This window comes from Tribolium madens, unplaced genomic scaffold, assembly GCF_015345945.1.
Source record: "Tribolium madens isolate multiple individuals breed KSU strain unplaced genomic scaffold, Tmad_KSU_1.1 Scaffold_20;HRSCAF=117;Tcas5.2_LG4, whole genome shotgun sequence".
In the NCBI taxonomy this organism is placed as follows: Eukaryota; Metazoa; Arthropoda; class Insecta; order Coleoptera; family Tenebrionidae; genus Tribolium; species Tribolium madens.
The window spans coordinates 14,222,814-14,235,327 of NW_025400985.1; the positions used below are offsets into that span (position 1 = coordinate 14,222,814).

General features: G+C 32.3%; 1 protein-coding gene and 1 long non-coding RNA gene across 2 annotated transcripts; one reads left to right on the plus strand and one right to left on the minus strand.

Moving 5' to 3' along the window:
* The first annotated feature begins 4,420 nt into the window (after positions 1-4,420).
* LOC123005532 lies at positions 4,421-5,118 on the plus strand. Its single transcript, XR_006412759.1, has 3 exons — positions 4,421-4,803; positions 4,855-4,926; positions 4,991-5,118. It is a non-coding gene; the product is annotated as an uncharacterized LOC123005532 (long non-coding RNA).
* Positions 5,119-11,942: 6,824 nt separating this feature from the next.
* Positions 11,943-12,491, minus strand: LOC123005280. The gene has a single exon (XM_044398961.1). It carries the CDS (start codon positions 12,489-12,491, stop codon positions 11,943-11,945), a length of 549 nt encoding a protein of 182 aa, XP_044254896.1.
* Positions 12,492-12,514: the final 23 nt, after the last annotated feature.

The window sequence follows — 12,514 nt, forward strand, 5'->3', positions numbered from 1 at the left end:
CTCCCTTAAGTTATGTACTTAGTTTGTAAGCAATAAATTCTATTTTTCTACCCTGGTCTTTGTCTTAACCCCTTGCACGAGCTTAGGCCCGTGACATTATTATTATCTAGAAAGTTTGATTTCAAATTTTGTTTAAAATGAAAATAAAAAAAAATTCATTTTAAACAAAATTTGAAATGAAACTTGCCATTATTAAATTGTTTCAAAGTAATAAAACAAATTTTTTGTTAAACTTTTTATTGTAAACTATCAATAACAAAATAATAAACAAATCAAATTTTTTTGAAAATTAAATTATTAGTTGTAGTCGAGGATGGGTCGGTTTAAATTAAATCACAAATTAAATAACAGACAAGCATGCCATGCTTAGGTTTTATTTATTCGCCATCTTCTTACTCCTACATGACCAACGACACACGCGCCCTCATCACGCAAGGCGCGAATTTTAAAAGACATAAATTCATCTACAATTAACATATTATTAACTATAAAATTAGTCAGTGTTGGCATGTTTTGCCTGTCTGCTCCAGGCGTAAAACAAAATAAAACCTTTTCTGCAAGAGCTTACCTTGTCTGCCAGCAAACAGTTGCCCACGCTACGACCACGAGGAGGTACAGACTGCTTCAGAAGTAATGTCACAAACTCGGTTCTCGAGCTGGCACGTTCGGCCGTTTTCAGATGGGATGGAACCGATGGTCGGCAGTTGTCGGTTTTCCGGCATTGGGATGGGTCGATGGAAAGTTGACGAAAATTGGTAAATCGTTTGCTCAAATTATTAAGAATTTTGACTATGTGTAATCACTTATCGCATTTGACTTGTTTTGAAAGGAATAAAATAATATTTGAAACGTTTCTTTAAAATTAAAAATTGATCTGATGTAAGATTTTGATGTCCAAAGTCACCATTTCACAAAATAATTAATTTATTGTTTTATTTACTAATTTTATTAATTAATGTAGAAGTTAAGGGTTGTTTACTATTTATCAACAGTAAAGAATTTTATGTCATTTTGGTGAAATTTTTCACAGAAATCGAGTTAAGCCGTGTCCGCAGTGTTTTAATTCAGAAATAACGTAATACGAATTACATTGTTATTTACTTTGCATTATTGTCAAATGTGAAATTAATTACAAATTAAATTTGGGGCGGTTATTATCGTATCGTATCAGATATCGTAAATTTCGAACATGAAATCCTTTACTGTTGGTAAATAGTAAACAACCCTTAAGGGTGTCTGCGACCAACGATTCGAGACGTTAGTATATTGAAAACAAGATTACTCTCTTAATATGCAACAGAATTTCATGTATTATACATCAAAATAAACATTTTTTAAACCTACAGGCCGATACGCTGAGATTTAAAAAAAAATCAATTCTTTTAAAAAAAGAACAAAAATGCATAAATGGTGAACTTGAAAACAACTTTACTCAGTCATTTTTTAAGTAATCAATTTTGGTTTTTGTGTAAGATAATTTAAAAGAATATTCTATAGGCCGATACGTTGGCTTTTTTTTTAAAAAGTGTTTAGTTTTTGAGATATTGTGATTGATGTAAAAGTCACGATATTTAACGGTAGACCTAAAGATTCGTTTTAGGGTTTTGGTATTTATTACAAAATATTAATTCTTAACACATTCAACAAACACCATGTAATAAAACAGTGTTGTTTTTAAATTAATAATAAATACATTTTGCCCAAAAATGCCTCCTAGTTCATTGCTTTTATCACTAGTGGCGTTCCCAGCGCCGCTTCTCTAGAGGATCGAGGGTCTTTACCTGCCCTTGTATGTACCAACCCAAGCAAAGAACGGATTATGGTCATCTTTATCATGTAATTAGCATAATAATTTTCAGTTATAATTATTAGAAAACTAGAAGCAGAAACATTTGACGTGAAATGAAAAAACAAGCTAATTTTGTTGGAATTGTACTTCTATCGAATCTCCCGTGTTTAGTAGACCTGATCATTTTTTTTTCGAAAAAAGATTATTTATTATCTATGAGAGTTTTAATAAATAGCAACAATAATCAGACAAAATAATTTATTATACAACGAATTACACCTATTATTAATTAAACAAATTTCGCCACCATAGTAACTAAATTGACTTATATTATCCGTTCTGAAAAACTGTATTTTGGGTACTGAGTACATACCTAATACACTCATCGGCACAAAATTCGATCCATCATTTTTATTTAATTTTTCTCAACTAATTCTTGTTCTATAAGGCAACAATTTTTTGAGAACTTTAAATTACACATTTTAAAACAAGTATAAACAAAAACCAGCTTAAATTAAATAACAATTTTTTTATTTTTTCAATAACAAAAAAAAATGCAAAATTTTACGAAAACATTAAATCCTGAATTAATACCTAATAAAGAGTTAAGACTTAACCTGAAGTTTAATATTGTGTGTTGTCTCTCCTTGCACGGATTACAGCTGCCATTCTTCTTGGCATTCCTTCAATAAGATTTTCAATCGCTCTTTAGTCAATTTCTTCCAAAATTTGCCACACTTAGCTCTCTAAAATTTACAGGAGCAGGAACTCTGCGTCGAACCTTTCTTCCCACCATGTTCCAAATGTGTTCAATGGGATTTAGGTCAAGACTTCGCGCTGGCCATCTCATACGTTCGATTKCAACCTCATCTAGGTACGTGTTCAGGATGCGAGCAGTGTGAGCACGTGGATTATCGTGCATAAAAATGAAATTTTCACCACAACATAGGCACATAGGCATAGGCACAACATAGGATTCCAGAATGTCACTGATGTACCTATCAGCAGTCATTGTTCTTCTGTCTACAATGACTAATTCGGTACGAGCTTCCAAACTAATGCCACCCCAGACCATAATAGAGCCACCTCCAAAACTCAGCCTTGCACTGTGCAAATCTTTTTTCCGATCGTCGCCAAACTCTTTGTCGTCCATCTGGAGAATGAAGACAAAACCTCGACTCATTAGAACAAAGAACTCGTCTCCAATCAGCAACACCTCAATGCTCATGTTCAAGAGCAAAACGTAGTCGCTCCACTCGATGCTTTCTGGTCAATTTGGGGCCATTTGCTGGTCTCCTTGCAACTAATCCTTTTTCCTTGAGTGAGTTTTCTTCTTAATGTTCTTTCGCTTATTGTCACACGTCTTACATCTTCTAACAAGTTACGACCACGAAAAGCTGTTGTGTCCTTATTTCTCAATACTTGCAGTGCGAGAAAATGATCATCTCGAGCTGTGATACATCGCTTTCTTCCTGATCCAACTCTCCTAGTGTAGCCTCCAGTTTCGCAAAACCGTTCTAGAGCTCTCTGCACCTTACACCTCGAAACTCCAAGAACTCGAGCTGCGTAATATTGCGATCTACCATCTTAAACTAGAGCCCTAGCCGCGTCCGTTGGATTTAACACCGTATATACTATTAGAAGGCTAAAGTACTTCTATGCCCTTCAAAAAATGTCAAGAATAATGACAAAGGGCATTAAAATAGGTATCACGATAAAAGAAGATTGGAAAAAAAGTTAAAAAAAATCCTCAAAATTATATCGCGTGCTCATTTTTGTGTTTGTTGGTCTTAACAATAGTTGGAAATATATCTTATTTCCGTTTAAAAGTTCTCTGATCGAAAGAAAAAAAATCGAAAGAGAAAAAATAAAAATAAAGTATGGATCGAATTTTATGCCCGTGAGTGTATAACCATTCTTCATACTATTTTACTGGGTCCAGCAAAGACTCAGATTGTTTTGAGAGCGTGTACAAAAAAATTATTACTTTTAAACAAATGCTCGCCAGAAGTCTAAAACAAATAGTTTTTTAGCGGGGCAATTATGAAAAAAAATCATTGAAGAGATCGTTTTTGTTTTTTAATTTATCATTGTTCTTCATAAAAAATGATTCGGCCTATCACAATTTTTTTTTGTAAGACAAACTATAAATGAAAACTTTGCATTTTTCTACGATTGGTGGTACCCATAAATGTGGTCAATGACAAAAAATTGCAATGGAAAACAAGTACCTACACTTTTAAACTAAAAAAACCTAGATAAAAAAATCATAAATGCCCCTCCAAAGAAAATAAACTTTATAGTGCTATTTGTCATTCAGTTGACATTAAATGTAAAACTGACTTTAAGACCAGATTTTTTTTATTTTTGTAGTTTTTATGCTGACAGCTAAATAAAAATGACAATAATTCAAAATAATAATAAAAAAATAATTATATAAAAAACGTACTGCAATCGACGCCAAAAATAAATTTCAACTAAAACTTTCAAGTTTTAGATCCAAGCGTCAATCATAATGACACTAAAGCGTGGCTTACGTTGATATTTTTTGAACTGACATAACTTGATGTCCAAAATTTTGAGTCCACAATTGCATAAATTTGTAATTATTCCGATTGTAAAAATTTTAATTTATCGAATTATATGTCTTATTACCCCATACAAAAATTTAATTTACATTGAAAATGGAACCTGTAAGCTTTCTAATTAGTAAATATGTGCAATCTATCAGATAGATAGAATAATTATGATTAGATTTTTTTTTAAGATCCAAAAGTCAGAACAATATTTAGCTTTCTAAGAAATTTCTGGAGCAACTTCCAGAAATTCAAGGCATACAAATATTAGCGAACTGATCTTTTACTTTTATTACAATTTATTACCCTTACTAACCCAACCCCTGAACGCAGGTAAAGACTGAGTTTGGAGCCACTTTTTGCCAGACTAAATTAAGAGCTCCAGTGTGTTCAAAAGTCTGTTCTCCAACTCATTGCGTTCTGTTAATATTTGTCAAGGTAAGTTCAATTAAGTAATAACATCACTTTTTAACTTTTTGCTTATTAAAGAAAGATACACGTAAGAATATAACAGTGAAGAGTTGCGGAAACATGCGTCGTCGGTGTCGGTACCAAAAGTGGGTAAGATTTTAAAACTTAGGTTAATTTTCTTAGGTTAATTTTCTCAACCCATAATATTCTTCAGATCAGATGAAAATTGACCTTTCACCAGAAGTTACCAATACCACCGTTGATCTATCTTTTTCCACAACACAAAAAGAAGATGTAGAATTATCGAAAATGTGGTTTTATAGTCCACGAAAAAGAGTGACTCCAGTGGAAGGTATAAATAAATACATACAGGGAACCAAGCACTTTTTTTTAATTATTTGCCTCTAGAAAATAATAATTAATGTAAATTAAAGTAATATAAAAAATGTGATTGTATTTTAAAAATAAATTTTGTCTAAAACATGTATTTTGTATTTTTGATTTAATTTTAATAAAAAATAATAAATTGAAACAAAACATATTTTCAAAATTGCCGTCTTTTCTAGTTCACGGGCCGGACGTATGATGACGCCACAAAGAAACTTTTTAAAACCATTAAGTAGGCGTTCTATTTTGAAGGTGTTCTGTGTTCACAAATGCGGTGTTCGTTTAAGAACTACAATAAAAAATAATGTGATAATAAATGAAATTCAGCTTAAGTAATTATTAAAATAAATCAACTTAAGAAATAGGTGCTGTAAAGTGTTGTAAACTTTTAAAAGTGCTGTGAAAAACTACTTCCGGGTTTTGAGGTTAGGTATTTTATTGTGTCGGGTTCAAGAATTTTAATATTTCGTGTTCAAATAAGGTTTTTTGTACATTTTGTGATGGTTTTGTGTTTGTTCCCTGGATTGTCGGACTGAGGTGTGCAGTTTTAGAATATTGGAAAAGACGATTTCTTGGAGAGGTAAGTGAATATTTATAGGGTAGTAGTGTTGTAATTGTTAAACGCGTTTATTATCGGTTTGTCCGAAATATTTGTAAGAGGCGGCTGTACGGGATTTACAAAGAGGGGAGATGGGCAATCGACACGTTGGCGGTTGGCGGTAATTCTTAAAGAAGAAGTTGGATACAGGATTGCCGATCATTTAGAAAAAAATCGATTCGTATCGAAACTTAAAGAATCGATCCTATGAAAAAATCGTCTATAAAAGAACTGATTTTCGAAAAATCTATTTTTTAGAAAAATTTTGCTAAATGAGTTCCTACATTTAGTGAGATTAATGTATCGTAAGATTTAAATTCTAACATGATATAGTCGTCACCAGGAATATTTGGGATTGACGTATGCAAAGCTTTATTGAGGGTTAAGCAGCTTTGTGGTCGACCGTAATAATTTTTCACTGCGTGTGGTACTACCCAGAAGATGTAGAAAAGAGCCGTATTCTGCAATTTTTGTGGTGGGCTTTTAATTTATTACAGGCAAACCATTTGGGAATTAATATATTAATTTAATATTAAAGTTATAATGCAGATTTGTAAAGAAACAATCTCAAAATATAACTGAATATTAAAATTAATTTAATTTTTTTTTTGATGAAACCCCAAAAACAAATTTCTGTTACGGACCATCTCTTCCTCCTACAAACCTTTGAAACGTGCCTGTCCTAAGAAATGCAAATTTGTTTATGGCATCTCTACCGCAAGCCCCATGAACCACCGTGGGGGGTAAGCGGCTTATTCTATAATGAGTCTCAAATATTGTTGGTGACGACTATAATTACATGGTGCGTTGACGTTCGTAACCTCAACGTTAACGAAAGGACGTGATCTTTATCATCAAACATGATCAAAAAAAAAGTTAGGTTAGAAACAGTACATGTGTGAAAACTTTATTAATTTTTGTTGTAATTAGTAATAGAAAGGAAAAAGCAACTTTATTTTAGTTTATAAAGACATGAATTCAAAAAGTATAATGTTAGGTACTGTCAGTTCCGTAAGTAATCACTTATCACTGTTTACGTTTATCACTACATTTTGCACTTTCAGTGGCATGTACAACAAGTGAAATTGTATCTTTCACTTGTTTGTTGGATACTATGTTAAATTCCTGGGATGTGCTAGGCCCCCAGGTGTTGGATGTGATGGGCCCACAGGTGTTTGTGTCTGACAACATATTTGCGACTTTTTCTTGACCTATTATTGAATTATCAACATATCCTTCGGCCACTGCACTTGATTTCCAGCCGCCTAACCTCTTTACCTGTAAAATATCACTACCACTATCAGCAAGAATGTTGCAATTTTTTTCGGTAACATTGTTTTCGTAGCGGCCTTTACTTTTCTCGGGTAATAAATTTTCAACTGCTTCTGAAGCAGCTTTCTTCACTTCTGGAGGTGTACAGGGTGCTGCATTTTGGATGTCCGAATAGGGAATCTCCGAAACTAAGAGTTTTAGCCAGAAACGAGTAATACATTCTGGGGCTCATTTTTTGAGGAAATAATATTGGTTAAAACCGCATTCCGCTATCGTCTTTTGTTTTCGACTTATAGACAAAAATTGACATTTTAGCGAAATCTAAAAAATTCATATCTTCGTTATTACAGAAGACACAGATTTGAAATAAAGACATTATACAGGCACTTTTTTACGTAGAATTTAATAATGTAGTGAACAATTTTTTTCAGTTGTTTGTTTAGCCGTAATAAAATAAACTTGTATTTTTTATATGGGAATCATAGATGGCTATGTCATTTTTAAAAAGCTTGTTTTTTTCTTATCTAGAAAATATATATTTGTAACAAATTATTATTATAATACATTTTTAGCAAAAAATTATCTTTAATTTTTGTTCGCAGTTGGCCATGAAAAAATGTTGCATCTTCAACTAAAAGGATTTAAATTATATTCAACCAGTGTCACTAATGAAAGAGTTTTCTAAGTACTAAGTAATGAAAAAGATGCAAAATAAATTGTAAATCAACTTATTGGCGACTAATAACATTTCTTTGTTTTTAAACAAGCTAATATTACCATTGTAACTTCTAGTGATACATTGAGTGTTGTAAAAAAGCCTCTTTAATTCCTCAATAAAATATATTTTATATGACACAAAAATGACGATATGGCTATTCAAATACCCAAATTCCGTCTTGTGGAACGTTATCCTACCTCCATTAGACCATCAAAAAAATGTTTTTTCTAATTGTGTTGACTGTATTATGTAAATATTGTAATAATTTTGTTCTGAGGCGCTCGGATATTTGTTCAATGCTTCTACCGTATCGTGTTTTTAAAATCTTTATAATTTTATCTATTTTTTCATCTATTTTACAGTTCACAAAACTCTTATTGATTATTATTTACACATTTGGAGTGAAATAGTTTTCCCATGGCCAACTATTATCACACAAAATATGTATTTCACTTTTTAAGTATAGTTATAAAAAAATATTTTGTTACAAATATATATTTTTTAGATCAGAAAAAATAAGCTTTTCTAAATTGCCATAGCCGCCTATGATTTCCATTTAAAAAAATACAAGTTTATCTTATTACGGCTAAATTAATAACTGAAAAAATTGTTAACTACATTATTAAATTCCTAGTAAAAAAGTGCCTGTATAATGTCTTTATTTCAAATCCGTATCTTCTATAATAACGAAGATATAAATTTTTTTAGATTTCGCCAAAATGTCAACTTTTGTCTGTAAGTCGAAAACAAAAGACATAGAGGGATGCGGTTTTAACCAATATTATTTTCTCAAAAAATGTGCCCCAGAATGTATTACTCGTTTTTGGCTAAACCTCTTAGTTTCGGAGATTCCCTATTCGGACTTCCAAAATGCAGCACCCTGTACACTGCTCCATTTCAAGAATTTCGATAGCATCACACATTATTTTAATATAATAAATTTAAATAATAAATTTAAATAATAAATTTTAATTTTAATTTATTTGACTTTTCTTAAACGTCAAAAAACGCGAACGCAATTTGTTTTCATGGCCTACTTCCCACATTTGTGCCTCAACTTTGTTAGAATTTTATTTTTTTTTAATATTTAACTAAAAATAATGTGATTGTGAATAAAGTTTTCAGATTTCATTTACGTTTTGATCTAATTTTAATTACGATTTGCATTTGCAATCCAAGTTATCTTATGTTGGTCTGATAGTGCTTTGACATGCAACAATGATTTAAAAAAAAAACTCTTTGCCTACCTTTAATGTTTCATTGTTTCATACATTTTGTATTGGGTTTACACTGAAAAGACTTCTCTAATTTCTCTATCATTCCGCGAGAACTGAATGGCACTAATAATCGTTCTCTGCACTAATATCAGAGTGACACCAAGATGGTAACTTGGATTCAACTTGCAAATCCTAATTGAAATTGGATCAAAGGCGTAAATGAAATTTGTATTTTGGGTTGCATCGCCAGATCGTCAGGCTCATTATCTTATCTGAATCGCCCTGTATGAGCACTCGGAGTAATGTCATATTTATCACCTCGCTTGTAATTTACTATTAAATATGTATTGCAATTCGTGAGCATTCATATTGAATTACAATGCTGCTTCCAAATCAGACAATTGAAGGGAATTTAAAAAAAGCAAACGCCCTAGCCTACTGGCTGAGAGGCGGTTTTGTGAAGGGTTCATAATGTTTTCCCCTCTAGAAAACAGAAAACATTCGTTCTGACGAGGCTGACGTTGCTACAATTGACAGGTGTCGAAGGGCGATTTTAGATAAAATTGGGTAAATTGTTTTTGAATTTTCCCAAAACTGTATCGGGTCAAATTTATGTTGCAAACTAACTGGATTTTGTTGCAAATTATTAATTAACTCTGAATTCTTAAAGTTGTCTAAGTCATTTTGTTTCTACTTGTTTAAAAGATGTTCATGGAAAATCCAAATCGAGCCTTTGACTTGATCTTGTTTTTCAAGGACTCTTGTCGTCTCATTTTGATTTATTTGTCTCGATGTTTCATCATCTATCATTCTCTGTATTTTTCTTAAAGCTTCAGACACTGCTAATGGATTTTGAAAGTACATACGGTTAAATAAAAAAAAACACATTATTTTTTTTAAATAAATTTTTGAGTATTTCATACCTTGGATCCAAGAGAGCAGAAACACTTTCAACTTTTCCGAAGCGTTTTTCAAGGTCAGCTAATACCGCTTTCTTAAAGGGATTCCACCCGTATTCTTCTTATGGGAATTACATTGTAAACTCGATCTAAAATATCTCGGAAACTAACTGTAATTTTTGCTTAATTTTTTTTTTTAATAATAGTTATGTGTTATATGCAGGGGCTCAATTTTTGTTTTTTCCAAAAAAATTAGTTATTGAATTTTTATCGAATTAAATGTATTTTTTTTTGTTTTTTAACTTTTAAAAAATAATAGCATATAGCATATTACGAGCATATAAAAAAAAACGCAAGTAATAGGGTACATTGTGACAAATAATACAAAAAATTAATTAAAATTTAGGACAATTAAAAAAAAGTAATGAAAAACAACAGTTTCCGATCAGCTACGGTTTTGATAAAATATGGGTAAGAACAGTGAATGTGTTCTAAACTCAAATTTATAGAGACTTTTGGTTGACATTTTCAGTCAACCTATTTCGTGTTGAGGACTACTGTGTGCGGTGTCTTGGTGGTGCACCATTGTGGAACGTTCTTCCTCCACCGCGGTTTGAATCGCGTCGCGTAATTGTGTAGGCTTAGTCGCTTTTACAATTATTCTTACCGGGTCATTTAAACTATCGACAAATGCCTTCAATGCGGACTTTTTATTAATGTATAAAACTGTCGCCATTGCATTTTCGCCTTCAATACCGTTACACATGAGATTATTTAGGTCGTGTTCCAATTTTCGAATTTTTTGTAGGAACGTCTTAATGTCGTCTCGCTTTTGAGTACAGGTTAAGACTTTCATTTGAATTTCAGTTAAAGTTCTCTTTTCTGAATAATGCTCTTCCAAATCATTTTTTAGTGAGTCCAAGTTATCGTACTCATTATATCTTACTAAGTTATATGCCGGATCATCCAATTTTGTTTTAACAATATCTAAAAACAATGCCTTATTGGTAGCTGATGTTGCCAGCTATTATTTCGTGCAGACGTTATCTCTGCTTCAGTAATTTTTTGAGATTATGTTTGGTAGCTGTCAAATTTGTATATTTAGTTATATGCCACATAACACGTTGTATATCTAAAGTAACGAATATGAAAAATTACCTTTCTCCACGCTTTCCACTCTTTCTGTGGTCCGATGGTGCTTGCTATTAAGGGTTTCCCCAATTTCCTTCCACAAAGCTTCACCATTTTTTTTTGGCGAAGCTTGCGGAAAATTTTCCGGAAATTAATTCTGGCCGAGTCCGCAAAAACTCGACCAGAATTTCTTTTTGCTCCTCCGTCACCTTCATAGTATTGTGTGTTGTCAAACGTCAAAACCTATGTTGGTAAGCAATGAGCGCGATAGTGCAACGTTGCAATATCTAACCGGTAATAAAACTCATCGGTGAGATTTCTCATTTCACGCAATGTCAATAGTAGCGTTTTTTAAAAATGAGTGACAAAATGCACGTGAGTTTTGTCACCGGTGAGAAAACTCATCGAAGTCGGTGGTAGGCCCCCTGATTTTGATTTTCAAAAGAAGAAAAATTCATAGGGAATGTTTAAATTTAGTAGTACAAATGCCAATTGAGATGTTTCAAAACATCGTGCTACAAAAGACATTTGGGGAGACTAAGAAAGTTTCAGATGACTGGATTAAAAAATTTCTAGCCTTGCAAAAAAACATTTAAAAATGTTTTAAATTAATTTTAATTAAGAAATCTTATTACAGAGGTTTCAAAACATCGTGCTACAAAAGTCGGTTGGGGAGACTAAAAAAGTGTGAGATGTACTGGATTAAAAAAATTCTAGACTTGCAAAAAACATTAAAAATTTCTTAAAGAAATGCCTAAATTTTAAAAATCTTAATCAAGGCTTTTTTAAAACATCGTATTGCCAACCTTAAAGAAATAAAAATATTTTCTTTTTTATTTATTTTTATTATTGAAAACATGTTTTTTTTTTTTATAAATAGTCATTAATATCTGTTACAAATAAAAGTAACTGTTAAGTATTAATTTTTTTTTCATCGGTTTTTATTATGAACCTTGTGATTTGTTGATTGTCATACAGTAGGACAGTCGAAGTGGAAACTGCCTTCTTCGCATGACGAAAGGAAGAGGACTATTGCCTGAAACAAAATCAATTTGTGGCAGTAACATCCTCTTATCCGACAATCGAGCATCGAAATTGATGATTTCGGCTTCGATGTGATATTGGCCCAAATCTCGAACTATGAGACGTGTGCCATTGCAAAGATTGACTTTGACGTTGAGATTTCGCAACAGCATGACGATTGTTCCCACTTTGAGTGTGAGTTCGTGCTGTGGAAACGATGGAGGCGTGAGAGAATTAAAAAATTCTTCAGGATAATTTGCAGCCTCCGCTTCATAGTCAGTGATGACAGTGTCAACACTTTGATACGTTCGTACCGCACCTTCGATTCTTTCCAAAATCGATGCGTTGATGCGGTGACAATCTGCATTGAACGGAGTCGGAATTGCTGTGTTGATCGGAATGTTTTCAGCTTGAAATGGTTGATGGCCAAAAACTCGATCAATCAATTCGTTCAAATTGAGGTGGATCATTTTCAAAAATTACGTTATCGAAA